Genomic DNA, 15,324 nt, shown 5'->3' with positions numbered 1-15,324 from the left:
GAGGAAAATTCACTGCACTTTTCAATTAATAAGATGATTTTCAGCATGTGTATATGCAACACTTGAGCCTCCGGTCCTTGTTCTCTCTACTGTATTATTGAAGATTTACACCTTTCCTGCAACTCCTTTCACCATCAGTGTAAGGATGTGTCATAAATTTCATGAATAGAATCCCCCTCTAAGGTCCAATCATTTTTTGTCCACCCAATTAGTCTGTCCCCGTCTTTGTGGAGCGGAATCTTGGAGTTAAGATGGACTTGGGCCAGACCATGGTACATTAGATAGAAGCAGCGTATCAATCATATTTTTCAGCTTTGAACTACGTAGCAATCGTTTAATATTCTTACCTTTGCCACATACAGTTTTTATTAACACCAAAATTTCATACCTCCTTGGATGTTGCTGTGAGATCAGATTGAGTCCTTCCAAAGACTCAGATTATAATCAAACTTGGGCTCCGATTACTAAATTAGCCAGTAAATGGCGGAAAAGGGTTTAACTTGTTATGCCTTTAAAGGCAGTCATGTTTAGACTCAGGGTTGGTAACATGTGAATTAACAATGCAGAAAGTTTGTTTCTGCATGTGGTTCCACAAATCAAGAGACATCTTTGAATATTACTGAGAAATATGCAGTATTACTTGTTGTCTTCCTGTATTTACAGGTCATCTCTCGGTAGCACTAGAGATGTTGGAACATGAAGGTTGGTCATATTCATCATGTCAGCCCAGCACTGTCCTCTTTGTCTACTGAAATCACAATCATAAGGCAGTATGGCTGTTTGTCAGGCACAACCGTTCTTTTTTCCCTAAGGATCAATCTGCTATTGTTTTTCTTGTTTACTAAACATGCTCGTCTCGACAGATCACTGAAAGAATATCAGAAAAAAATATTGTGTGGACAGAAAATCATTTAAAAGATATTGAGGATTAAAATATAGAGAAGATAAGTGCAAATAGGTAAGTATGGATTTACCATTCTTAACTCCACATCTAGATACCTTGGAGATATTATATGTATATTGTCAAGGTACATATATGTGGAGTTATAGTAAAACTTTGCTTACCTATAGAAACTTACCTTCACAGTATTTGTGTCCTTGATATTCTTGACACAATATTTTGTTCCACAACATTTTTGTTTCTGATATTCTGTCTAAACACCAGTCTAGTAGTTTTCCATCTAAGTTGCGTCACTCTGGAATTTTATTTAAAAAAAATTATTAAGCCATACTAGATAAGCAGAGGGACGTGCATTGCTGCCAGCATGCAAAAATACAAAATACAAATAAAAATATAAGAAAAATACAGCACCGTCCTATTTTATGTGCCCTATTTAGTTTCATTGCTCTAATGAGGTTTTCATTCATCTCTCCATGGTGTGCTCTCTTAATATCGACCTAATAAAACTGATTGGACACAATATCAAGGACAAAATGTAGAAAAAGATACCAGCAAGCAAGTAAGTCATAGCACGTGCTTCACTGGTTCTCATTGGTAGTAGATCTGGAACACCTAAACAGGCTTCTATAAGAGTGAAAGGATAGAGGCAAGTTTGAGGAAAATACAAGGCAAAGTCAGTGCATTTATAGCACGGTTGTATTTTGATTTTTGTTGTGTCTAATTGTTTAATGTGAGTTTTGCCCAACAAAAGTACGTTCGCTGATGAATTGCAAAAAGTTCCTACCCCTGCTACCTCACTTAAGAAAAGTAAGTGAGTGTTACCAGTACTTTGTCCCGACTCCACATGGTCTCGACAAGGACCATGAAGAAATACAAGGTGTAAATTGACTAAAGCTTTAGTGCTCTGCTCACAAATTGTCCAGTTAGTTCGGATTGATAATATGTGGTTGCTGAATGTTGTTTCCATCTTCTCAAGGAATGATCCTTGTAATCCAATGCACTTTAAAACAAAAGTCTCTTTATGTCTTGTTTGGGACAGGGTGTCCAGAATGCAGACTGAAAGAAAATACATATATCTCGAGGCTAGTCGGAGTTCCGGTGTTTCAGTGCATGGGATGCTGTTTCTCAAGAGCCTATCCCACTCCAATGAGATCAAAGAAGACCATGCTGGTTCCAAAGAACATTACATCTGAAGCCACATGTTGTGTAGCAAAGACATTTACAAGGGTAAGGAGAAGCCACAGAGCTCTTTGTGCACAGTGCGATCCTGAGACAGCTTCTACTATTGTGAAAGACATATACAGGCTTATACTCAAAAGCGCACAATCTCGCGTTGTAGTTGTGCTCTCAGTAAACACTGACATCACCAAGGGGCATATTATCAACGGGCAGCGATAATTATCGTTATTAATAATGCGTTTCTACAGGGCGATAACAATTCCAGAGATAGCGAGATTATCGGTTTTGCAGGGAACATCGCTGGTTTTCCAGCGATGTTTCCTACAAAATGGTGATAACTTTGCTGATACACCCTGTGGTCGTATCAGCATAATCCACCCCTTATGTAAAGCATAGGTAAGTCTGGATTGTAGCAGACGTTAGTTTTTGGCAAAAACCGCAGTTTTCGCCAACATCTAACGTGTGCTAAAATCCTGTGGGCTGCCTTGTAAATATCGCGATGTGAACATCAGCGATATTTGCAAGGTAGTCCATCCGGGGAACACCCAGTGACGCCCACTTTGCATCTCATTAGAGATGCAAAGGGAGGCTTTGGGAAAAAGGGTGCTTACATGCGATTATGCATGTTAGCACCCTCTTGTAAATAGGGCGATATTTTTATCTCTGCTTTTTTAAGGCAAAAAAAGCGGAGATAAAGCCCTTGTAAATATGCCCCATAGTGTGCTGTTTGCTGGGTGCGTAATTACAACACCATTTTGTATTTTCCCGCATGAAATGAGACATAACCTTTGCTTTTAGAATTTGTCCCCCCAATCTGTGCATGTTTTGCCTCTTTGCACGTTGTGTCAGATGTTTTCATGCACCATATGCTGGGTAATATTTCAGATATGTATGAATGGCAGTAAAACGTTGCAACACCACTTAAGCGCAAACACAGTTTGCTGGCACATTGTAAGGAGGCCCATAGTATGTCAAGGCACACATACAAAGTTAAACAATGCTATTGTCAAGCAACAAATACGACGATCACATATTATCAGTTGTTAACTGCCAAAGAGTTGTCCTCCCTAGTAGGGTTATATGGAACCTTACTTAAAAATATTTTGTACCTATCCCTTCTCTAATCACACTTATTTTTAGAGGATTTCATCAACATCTATCATGTTTGTATCCCTTTGCGTTGATTTCTGTGGTAACCTCTTCCTTGAGTGCACCTAGGCTCTTTATTATGATGACTTCTGAAGTCCATCTTGAAGGATAGATATTAACACAAGAGCATGTCATTAATATCCTTAGAGGAAAAGTGCACTTAGCTTGCTAACAGTGTTCTAAAATGGTAATCTAAATCATTCAGTCTGCCACCCCGTTTCCCAACACATTTGAAGGCCCCAGGGACCCCATCCACTAGGACTGATACAAGTATATATTTTGTAAACTGACCAGGTTTTGCTTTAATTGTGTTCTTTGTGTCACTTTTACCTTTTTGATATTTGAAAACCTTTGCTGGTTCTTGTTAATTCCATGGCCAATCTGGAACCATTGTTTGTGCTACTGTCCATACCCCCTTGGTTCCTGGTGGATTTTGGACAGCCCTTGATTTTGGTAATTATTGTAACTCAGACACCCACTGAGACAGACAAGGCACGTATACTGAAACAGACATAGACAATGTCATATCTTTGACCAGGGAATATGCTTTAAAAAAATATCTGTTTATTAGTTTCCTTGTATCTAAGTGAGCAAAAATGCATAATAATATTACAATAAAGAACATAGGCAAGTTGCATAATCTACTTTGTTTGGCCTTAGGTGGCACACCTTAATCGGTAAACATATCAATTACGTCTGTTGAGGACCAGTCAATTAGCGACAACACCGAGGTCAGCTAGCAAAATGCATAATAGTCTGACTAGAGTGCATTACCTACCAAACTTGATGGCTCTTAAGACAAGCTGTATAAGGAGATAGGTACAAGTATAGTTCTACCGTAAGGAACCTTTTGTAGCGGCAGTCTGTGGACCAGGCTATCCTGACCTATCAAGCATTGTCTGAGTGGGGCCAACGTACCTCGTGGTCGGGCTTGTTGGGAGTTGTAGCTCCGCAAAGTCCTCTGACATCTCCCCACCCCTCGCAGTGTATAAGTGCAATCAGGAAATATACTTACAATGGAATGTGAGGACACTGAGTGAGGCATTAAATGCACTAACAATGGGACAGGGAACACACTCATATTGAACCAGGGAGGTATGAGCAATGGGGCAGTAAATATAAGTGTAATGTCGCACATCCAGACATCATTATTGTGAAACAAACACAGACACCATAATCACTGGACCAGGGTTACACTGATACAGTGAAAGGGAGCACCTGTAGAGACCGGAAACTTGCAGTTAGTGATACACAGAGACATACATTGGGACACAGGAGATGTAGACTGGAACAGTGGGACTCCTAACTTTCGAAAGGGAGTAAACTTACATTTAGACTGTGGATACTGTAATGCTAGGACATACAGGCACCAAAACTGGGACAGGGGTAAACCTACAAACTGTGACAGAGATTACAATGATAATAGTACAGGCGGTAGTGGCAGGTAATAATAGCAGGGACGAGGGTGGGTGGGAAACAGATATGCACACATTTACTCACACCCATGCATTGACACACTCGCACACACACCCATTATACATACATGTGTGCAGTGCTTAATTTGAGCCAGTGGTTTCCGGTGCTCAGCACCAGCACTTTATTGGTTTCTGGTGCTCTGCACCAACACTTAATTATCACCAGCACTTAGGACCATCTTTCACATGGTGGCGCTGTTTATCCAATTTAGAGATGAGCAGAACAACAGTTGTTTATGAATACAATATACAGTAAAATGTACTAATACCTGCCTCCCCAGCCATTCCTTTAGATTTGGGGACCTGGAATAATCTGAACTGTCCCACTTGAAGGTGAAAGAGATGGTTAGTAGTTGTTTTGGTAGTGATGACAGGGGTGATAGGTGGTGCAAGCTGCAGTGGGCTCCTGGTCAGTGCCCTGGCACTTATTATTTTACAAATTAAGCACTTCATGCACGCATGCACCAAACATTCAAAAACATAAAACTTACCTGCCTTGCAACACCCGGAGCAGAAAGCCTCGTAGGTCCCAGCCATTGAGCGAAGGCATCAATCCCTCACTCGTCACAGTCGTATGGGGTCAGTGAGACTGTTGACTCCACCTCACTCTGTGACGAGGTATCAATAATTGACATTCAGCCCTGAGCATTCCAGGGCTTAAAACTGAAGCTCCCAGGTCCAAGTAAATCAGTGATGCAGCCCCTTGTCATGAGGGGGAGGGCCTTGAGGCACTTCTGCTACACTGAGGAGGTCACACAAACAGGGCTGTGAAATCCTCTGCCTGGCAAAGTTCAGCTCAAGGAGCCAGAAGCCTCCACATTTAGTGCATGTCTAGCTCCTGGCTGCTTGACCTGAACAAAAAGAATGTCTGTCAGGCTGACCTTTACTCAGCCTCACAGACACTCTTCTTCTCTGAAAAAGTTGAGGTTGTGTGGCCCTTTAGTGTGTATGGACAGGCAGCGGCTGAGTACAGGAAATGCATTGACACAGGGACATAGAGAAAACCCTGATACAATAACACACTGAAAACAGTCACTCGGATAAAGAAACACAAGCACTTTGTTTGCAAAGCACGGACTCTGAGAGAGAATACACTGCCAATCGAAATGGAACATAATGAACCAAGGAAATAAAACACACTGACACAGGACAATGAATACAATAACACAAAACATTGGGACAGGGAATACATTGGGACATTTAGACACAGATACTAGGACATTGAGACATGAGACATATGACATGGCTCCATGAGAGAGAAACATGGACACAGATATTAGGACAGGGAAACAAACCCCGAAGAAAACAGGGAAAGACTGTCACTTCCACTCAAACAAGGCTACACAGGAAAATCACAGACCGAGAAAGGGAGACACTGACAGAGGAGATATTGAACACAGTGGGACAAGGAAATAGTCCCACACCATTTTATTATTTCTATCTTCATGAGGAACAGCCATTGACCAGAATCGAGTCTGTACTTACTATTCTACCTCCCTGCGGACTTTGATAATGGGGCAAGTTATGAAGCGGACCAGGGCAAACATTCTTGCACTTTACATTTGTTGATACACTCGCTCGAAATTACCTAAAACACCTCAGGGACCAGTCCTCATAGCGCACCGGTCCCCCCAAAGATAGTCTTTGTGTGATTCTGTCAGGGCTTACCAACAATGTACCCAGCAATGTCAAGAGGTCACGTAAGAGTTGGCTATCACGGCATATAGAACCATATAATAAAATGTACCGAAAGTATATACAAAGAGTTTGTGCCTATTTTTTTTTTTTTTTTTTTTTTTTTTTAGTCCTCATAAGTGCAATATTTGAAGTAAGGAGTTGTCGGGGCCCCTTTCTCTCATTAAATCTGACCCTTCACTGTCCTAACATAGGGTGTGTGTAACTGGACAGTTCCCCTGGAGCGTCAACTATGAGAGAGGAGGGTCCCCTTGTTTCCAATACTTTGTAGAAGGATTGAGTACGGGGGGGTGGAGCTAGCCATTATGGCTACTCAGCAGGCCTTCTCCTGCGTTTCCATTGCTTACACATAATCATTGGACTTATGTAAACGTTTGTCGTATCAATCACACAGCCAGTTTTACATCTTGGATACCTCTATTATTTAATTTGCACCTTGCTGGTAATTTTCCCAGATTTCCCAGAACTTGAGTTTTTTTCTGGGGGCCTTTCTTTTATCAAGTCTATAGATTCTTAGTAAGGAGTTTAACCAATCACTATGAATTGGAGGAGAAGAGCTTACCCAATTTATACAAATTTCTCTCCTTGCAAGCAAAATTAATAAAAAAAGGAGATTTTCCTGGAGAGTAGAAAGCTTATCAAATGCATTTGAGCTCCTCACCCCAAAGATAATTAAGTCGGTACTTACATTTAGATGTCTTCCTAACACCCCATCCAAGGTCTTACCCACATCATTCCAGAAGCCGTCGAGAAGGGGGCACTGCCGAAACATGTGTAGATCGTCGGCTCTTTCCAGCCCACATTTGGGGCAGGCCTTCACCGTTGACCCAGCAAACTTCGATAACTTTTTAGGGGTCCAGTAGGCTCTATGAGAGGTGAAAAGATGGTTTCTCTTTAAGGCAGCTGAAGACAAGATTGTCCAGCATTTACTCATAGATACTTGCCATTGGTTGTTTAACTCCGGCGTCGGCAGATCTTTCCCCCATACTCTCTCCGGAATCCTGAAATCTTCCTCTCCTCCCAGAATCAAGGCCCAATACCAAAGTGCGATTTCTTTATGAATAGTGTCTGTTTTCTGCATTTCACTTTCCAGGGAAGGGTTCCCAGATCTAGATTCTTTTAATGATTTCGACCAACCTGAAAGTTGATAGAACTTGAATTTAGAAAGTGTGCCCAAAGTCTTGGAGGATAGGATATTCCACTCCAAAAGGTTGTTTCCAGACATCAGTTGACCCCACGTGGTTAGACCAGCTGCTTTTATAGGGAGAGCTAGTTTGTCTTTAAGGCACTCAGGGGTGCCAGGAGAATCCCAGATGGGGGCCAGGTCGCTATAATAGGGAATGTTTAGAGTGCATCTTATGCTAAACCACAATTTGGCCGCGGATTTCAGCATCTTTAGTTTAATTTTTTTAAAGAACTTCGGGTGTCCGAATTTATATAGAAAGTGGCTGGTTTTACCGGTCATAGTCTGGAAATACAAAGGGTAGCAATTAAAAACACATAGGAGCTTTCTATTAGATTTAAATTGGAAAGCTCTACAATAATCATAGAGATCAGGGCTTGCAATGCCCCCCTGGATTTTTTTCCTTCTTAACTTGTTCCAGGCAATTCTAGGATTTTTTGAAGACCATATGAAGCTTGTGATCTCGCTCTGGATTTTTTTTAGAGTTATTTTATTAAATTCAAGGGGGATAGCACCAAAGATGAAAGTAAATTTTGGCAGGATTGACATTTTAATTAAGTTCGATTTGCCTTGAAACGACAAAGGGAGACCCCCCCAAACTTTCAATAATCTTTTAACGTCCTTGTCTATTCTTTGGAGATTTATATGGGTGACTTTGTCTAAGTCTTTGACTAGGTCTATACCAAGATATCTAATTTTATCTTTGTTATGGGGACTAATAAAGTTGTCGTTCCAGGTCATGGTTTCAGTCTTGTTTTGATTGACTTGATAGCCAGAGATACTCCCGAACCTGGTCAATGACTCCTCAGCTGTAGTTAGTGCCCCCCTAAGGTTATCTGTAAAGATCATAAGATCATCTGCGTAAAGCGCGATTTTTTTAGACCAGTCTTGAAAAGTAAAAGGAGAGATTAAGGGGTCTGATCTAAGACGTTCCGCCATCGGTTCTATAAAGAAATTAAACAGGAGAGGCGAAAGGGGGCATCCCTGCCTAGTTCCTCTCTTTATCTGGATGTTTGGGGTCAGACTGCCATTTATTAGGATTTGGGCTCTCGGAGAAGTATATATTTTAGAGACCGCGTTTAGTATGTTTCCCCCTAAATTAAACCTTTCCAAAACTCTGTTTAGGTATACCCAGTTGACTCTGTCGAACGCCTTTGCGGCGTCGATGGTAATTATCGATAGAGGGGTTTTCTCATTGGATGCAATATCTATGGTGGCAAACAACTCCTGCGTTAAATCTTGTAGTTGTCTTCCCGGAATGAACCCCTTCTGATCGTTGTTTATTAAGAGCCCTGCTATTTTTCCCAGTCTCTTCGCCATAATCTGCGTGAAGATTTTATAGTCGCAATTAAGGATCGAGATAGGACGATATGACTCACATTTTCTTGGGTTTTTGCCCTGTTTTAAAAGGATGGTAATTATGGCTTCATTCCAAGAATCGGGAAGATTAGCTTTATCTACAAATATTTTATTCAGCAGTGAAGTTATAGGTGAAATCAAGACCTCTCTTAATTTTGAGTAAAATTCATTGGGAAGGGCGTCTGGCCCAGCTGCTTTACCATTCTTAAGGTTTTTTAATACTTCCTCCACTTCCTGAGTTGAGATTTCCGCATTTAGTTCCTTTCTCAATTCAGGCGTTAAACTGGAAAGATTTAGGGGGTCTAGGAAGTGATCTATTTCTTCCAAGTTAGGATAGCAATCTTCATTATATAAATCAGAAAAAAAGGAGAAGAATTCTTGTTTTATTACTATATCATCAGACCCATTCTCTACAATGTTTCTAGGGTCGACACAAACGACTTTATTCCTAGTTTGTTCTGTCTTCGTTTTCCAGGCAAGAAGTTTGCCACATCCTTCTCCATATTCGTAATGAGCTAGTTTGCTTGCTTCCCATTTTTCTCTCACTTTATTTTCTAAAATTTCAGCTAGGTTTTCTCTTTGGTTCATTCTGATCGCCTCTAGATGTTCTTTAAGAGCAGAAGATGTAGCTGCATCTATTTGTATATCCAGATTTTTAATCTTATCTTCCAAGATTGAAATTGATTGTTTTAGGCCCTTTGATTTGTGCACCGCCAAGTTACGAATATAGCCTCTTAATACAGCTTTATACGCATCCCAAGTGATCTGTGCAGAGGTACCTTCTTTATTTTCCTCAAAGAAAGTGCTAGTTCGTGATTTTAACTGGTCAATAATCTGGGGATCTAAGAGAATTGTGCGGTCCAGAGTCCATCTGAAGATGTCATTATTCGGCTCTAATTTCATGGTGATCTGGACTGCTGAATGATCTGAGAGATGGGCGGGGATGTGTTCTACGATGACTGTTTTTTCAATCAGACTATGGTCCACAAGAAAAAAGTCAATTCTTGATTGTACTCCAAGTTTTTTGTTTTTAAAAGTAAAGTTGTTCTGATTGTCTCCTTTTAATTTCCAGATATCAACTAACCTCAAATCTCTTTTATAAACCCCCAGCCAGTCTCTCATTTTCGGCAAAGTTGTTTGTCTTCTTATGGGGAGTCGGTCAGTTTTTGGGTCAAGGATTATATTAAAGTCACCCCCTAAAATTATTGGAGCAGGGACCAGGAGTAAATGAGAATATAGTGATTGTAGGGGGACCGGATCATCCGAGTTAGGGCCGTAATACCCCACCACTGTTAGGGCGTTGTTTCGAATCCTTACTTTAGCCAGGGCCCATCTCCCCTTTGGGTCCGCTTCAAAAGCTTCCACTTTGACATTCAGAGATTTTTTAAAAAGGATGGCAATGCCTTTGATAACACACTCCTGGTTGGTACAGACATATGAATCGACCCAGTGAAGTTTTTTCACGATGTCTTCCCACTCTTTTTTTAATAAGTGAGTTTCTTGAAGTATTATTATCTCGCTGTCTACCGTTTTTAAATATTCTAGTATTCTCCTTCTTCTACTCTTGATTCTTAGTCCATTGACGTTCCAGGAAATAATTTTAACTTGAGAATTATCTTTATTCATTTTATGTGGGTTCTTTTATTTTTGTTTTTATCTTTTGGGTGCTCCGAGTTCTCCTTCTGTTCATTCTGTTGCTGCTGAGGACTATTTTTCTTTTTTTTTTCCCTAGTTTGCTCCCGTATCCCGTGCATATTTTTTATATTTTTTTGTTTCATTAAATCACTAGTGTACCTATAAAAACGAGGTAAATTAAGAGTCCCCCCCCCCCTGGGAAAACCTCCCCTTCTTCTTCTTTGGGCTTACTAAAGCCCTCTTTGAGCTCCGTGCTTGACAGACGTGAAAAGGAAACATGAGGCGCCAACTAGTTCCTCATCTGATCTCGCAGTTGTTCTAAGAAATTTTCGGCTTCTTTGATGTCTTTTATGTTATGCATTTTGTTTCTCCACATTATCCTTAGAGATGCAGGAAATTTCATCTGGACTGAAGCGCCCAGAGCTTTCAGCTCCGGCATCAACTGCCCCAGCTCCCACTGCCTGTCTTGGGTAGCCTTGGAGATATCTGATCTGATCCTAAAGGACCAAACGTCCTTGTTGTGAGAACCACTTTTTATTGCTTCACTTAGTAGTCTTTCCTTGATGGAGTATGTTCGAAAGTTAATTAGAATTTTTCTTGGGTTCTTCCTCTCCTTACTTCTACCAAAGGGGTCTCTGTGAACCCGCTGTATGTCCTCCTCCAGTCCTAGGTCCTTGCACCAAGGGAAATACTCCTCTAGAAGTGCGATAATGAATTTTTTGATGTCCGTACTTTCTCTGCCTTCCGGAACATTTAAGACTCTCAGGTTATTACGTCTGGAGTGGTTTTCTAGCGTCTCAAGCTTATCTGCAAAGATTTTATCATTTTCTCTTAGCTTTCTTATTTCCTTTTGGTTGGAATCCACTCTCCTGCATAGTGAGACAACCTCCGCCTCGACTGCCGTGACTCTGTCTCCAAGGGCATTTAGTTTTGTGTCTAAGAGATCACAGGCTACCTGTATCTTGCCTTGATTTCCCTCCGAGATCTCAAATCTGGACCTCATTTCAACCATCATTTTCTCTAAAAAGACTTCAGTGGAGGATTTTGTCGGGAGCTCAGAGTGAGACTGGTCTGAGGTTAAAATAGGGGTCTCTGATTGAGGCTCAATCTGAATGGAGGGAGGGTCTTGGGGGATTAGAGGTTCATCTTCCGTTAAAGACGGGGGCAGAGTAGACATCAGGCTGGCTAAGGTTTGGGGGGGGCTATAGTTGATACAAGGAGGGGCTCCGACCTTGGGCTCAGCTCCACTAGACACTTGAATGGTGTTAAGCTCACCGTCCTTCTTTCTCTTTTCTTCCTGTTTCTGTTCTTGAATTTTAAAGAAGGATCTCAAAGAGGGAGTCACTTTGATTTTAGGGGGGTCAACCCCCTCTCGTAGGTCAGTAGGACCCCCGGATTTTTTGAATGTCTTCCCACCCTTAGCCTGTACCTTACAGGCTTTCCTGGTTTTCTTTTTAGTACTTCGAGGAGGAGGGGGAACCAAGGGTTTTGTACTTATGGCAGGGTTGGACTTTAGAAATTGCCTGTTCCTTAGACAGTATGTTGATTTTCCTGAGCAATCAGGGGTCTGCCCCGTCACCTCCGGGACCTCCGGGATATCAGAAGATTTTTCTACAGCCCCACGACCCCCCTCTTTGATTGAAGCACAGGAGAACGCCCCGGTGTCAGTATCAGAAGAGCAATCCCCCTTATGTAATTTTTCCACGCTCACACTTTCACAATTGCTGTTTGCTGTCTGTGCCTTATCGGGACCTTTTGCGCTGCACCCCGCCTTCAGGATCCCCCCCTCGCTTACCCGGATCATATGTTGCGTAGAAGAGGTTTCTGTGTTCTTCCCCTCCGTGTCTGCAGTCAGGAAAGAATTCGCAGCGAGCTCCGAGTCATGCCCCACTGCAGTCAAGTCAAGCCTTACTGCTGTACACTCAAGTCCGGGACTCTTGCGGAGACCAGCAGCATTAGCGTAGGGTGTGCTGCCTCCACCTCCCTTGCCCCGGAAGAAGACGGAGATTCTCCTTGCAGCCCTCCGGCAGTTTTCTGTAGCTTCAGAGGCCGCCTCCCACCGGCTGAGGAGAGACAGGAACACAGAGCTCGGCTGCAGCTGCGGCGCCCGGTTCTCACGTGAAACAGGTAAGGAAAGCAGCGTCTCTGCACGGCAACCCCCGGACCCAATAATCATGTCCGTGAGAGCTGGGGGTAGGAGGGCGGAAAGAGAAAAATCCGATTTGTAAAGTGCGTTTTTAACGCGATGAGACGTGGTGAGGCTGACTAGAGTCCGAGCTCGAGTCCGAGTGCGAGCGCGGAAATAGTAAAATCAGTGGAGAAAGGCTGCCAAAGTTTAAAGTCAGACAAGCGTGTTAGCAGATGGAGATTTGGTGCATTTTTAGGCAAGATCTCAGTTGACCGGTGCGCCGATAGCTTACCGAAAGATGAGGCTAAGATGCTCGCATTTTCTCGGGTCTGAAAGATGAACGCGCCATAGTTTTTTTAAGAGGTCAGCACGGAGCTCCCGACCGGACTCACAGACCGGCCGCCATCTTTTCCCCCACCACCCTCTCTGTTTCAGAGTTTGTGCCTATTAGATGGAAATAGTAATGTAGCATTCTGCTGAACAAAATGGACGCACACAAGGTTGTGTAGCATTTTCGTCAAAATCTATACTTGTATTTATAAAGGATTATAATCTTTCAATTGTGGTGTAATTCTATAAACTATGCAATCTAATGCAACAATGGTAATATATTTGTCATTAATGTATTTCTGTATAAAAAGGGGAAATAAAAATATGTGCTCATTTGCCTTCTTGCTATTTTTTCTATAGTGAGTCATTATTCACGAATGTTATTGGTTGGACACCAGCTAATGGTGCATTTTACTTCAATTGTTCACAGCTGACAGCATATTTTAGTAATGTGCTGGCAATAATTTGGTCTCTTTCTCTTCCAGGTCTCTCACTTAGATCGGATGAATATTGAGAACCACACGGATTGTCACTGCAGCACCTGCTACTACCACAAATCCTAAACACTCAGAAGACTTGACCACAGCAAACAAACTGGAATATATTAATGTCTGTTTTAAAAGCAAGATTGTTCTCAGTCTTGGAGTTTGAAATCAAGGCATTGTGTATGATGCATTTTTCCTATTTTCTTCAGGTATACGAAATCTTAGACATTTTCTTTTTAACCTGAAATAAACCATTTTGCATTACAACAAAAGGGCTGGTTTGTTTACTGCAGGCATACGTTTCATGAATGTAAAGGTGTTTGTCTCGTAAGAGTGAACCACTGGTGTGGATATGAAGAGAACACCTTCTATGTGTACATTTTCTAGATGTACTTGGCCAGAGTTCTCTAAACTAATTTGAATGCACAACGTTACATATGTGATAATGTAACATTTGCCATACTCTGGACGGACACTGCAAGGAACTGGGGAGGTTCTGTCACCATGAAAACGAGAGAACCTGAAGATTATGATGTCACAGCACTAGAAAGTAAGGCACTAGTTTCCAAAGTGCCTCGATGCCTAGTTGGCTTCATGGCACTACTTTCAGAAGACTAGCTGTTTCTTTTTAGATTTTGACGTAATGGCACCATCATATTAACTTTTTTTGTAGTATTGCTAGATTAAGGCCTAAAAGCTGCCTGCTCGCTAAGAGAGCTTCCACTGGTGTCCCTTATGCCACGCCATGGTTGTAACAATGAGGTACAAGCATCCTTTATGCAAATTTATGGTCAGCAAGAAATAATCAATTTTGCTCTGCCATGCTTACCCCATAAAATCGTGGAAAGTATCTGACTCCTCGTGCTGATCATTCTCCCAAGCTGTAATAAATGAGACTGTCCACAGTTTCTTGTTCGAAGAAGAAGAGGTTTATTCTTCAAGAAGTTCACCCACAAATAACGTGTGCTCTCAGCCCGGAGTCCGCTTCAGCAACTGCAGTCACCGAGTGACCCACGAGCCCAGAACACACACATGTATTTAAAAGAACACAATAACACACGAGCTCAACACGAGCCCCAAGCCAGGAATAATCACGAGCTCACACGAGCTCATCAGCAACTAAATACATATCCATCTACTACATCACCTTCCCCCTTATCAGAAAACACCAAAACAAAAAGAAAGAAGAAAAAGAAAAAAGAAAAAGAAAAAAAAAATATCAAACCTAATATCTAACAAAATCATTAAATCTAACAGGGACTTTTAAAACCCTACCATTTCTACTCAAAGAGGTAGAAGTAGAAGGTTGAATGAGAGAAGCAGAAGCAGAAAGCGAGGTGAAGGAATTTGAGGCATCAGGGACAGCAGAGTTCACATTACGCCCACCAGAATTAGGTAACCAGTGAGACCAGCCACAGTTATGCTCGACCCCACTGTCCTTATGCCTATTAACCACCAACGTTTGACTTTCAGACATCTTAACAAGTTGTCTGACATTCCACCAACCCTTCTCACCCAAGAAAACAGCCCCTTTACTTGTTTTGATCACTTGTACAGGTTTAGAAAAAACAGAGGGGCATATTACCAACAACTAGCGATAATTTTTGTCTCTAACTTGTTTAGAGACAAAAATTATTGCCGCACATCGGCGATTTTTATCGCAGATAAACCTTGCTATTATCAAGGTTTATCGCAAATGCGATAAAAAACGGCCGCTATGCATGAATATCGCTGGAAAGTCAGCGATATTCATGCATTATCGAGCAAATGCTCTTAGCCATGTTATCCACCTCCCATTGGATAAC

At 41.7% G+C, this 15,324-nt stretch overlaps 1 protein-coding gene across 1 annotated transcript in view; it reads left to right on the top strand.

Annotated features, from left to right (window-relative positions):
* Positions 1–13,682, top strand: part of CGA (glycoprotein hormones, alpha polypeptide) — a 49,973-nt gene extending 36,291 nt beyond the window's left edge. The window contains exons 3-4 of the mRNA XM_086925236.1: positions 1,941–2,128; positions 13,520–13,682. Of these exons, the coding sequence (XP_086781362.1) occupies positions 1,941–2,128; positions 13,520–13,597 (266 nt within the window). The 3' untranslated portion in view covers positions 13,598–13,682. The remainder of the gene's footprint in view (positions 1–1,940; positions 2,129–13,519) is intronic.
* The last annotated feature ends 1,642 nt before the right edge of the window (positions 13,683–15,324 follow it).

This window comes from Lissotriton vulgaris, chromosome 6 (genome assembly GCF_964263255.1).
Source record: "Lissotriton vulgaris chromosome 6, aLisVul1.2, whole genome shotgun sequence".
NCBI classification, from domain to species: Eukaryota; Metazoa; Chordata; class Amphibia; order Caudata; family Salamandridae; genus Lissotriton; species Lissotriton vulgaris.
The sequence above is the reverse complement of the archived record's forward strand: the minus strand, read 5'-3'. Positions and strand labels throughout refer to the sequence as shown.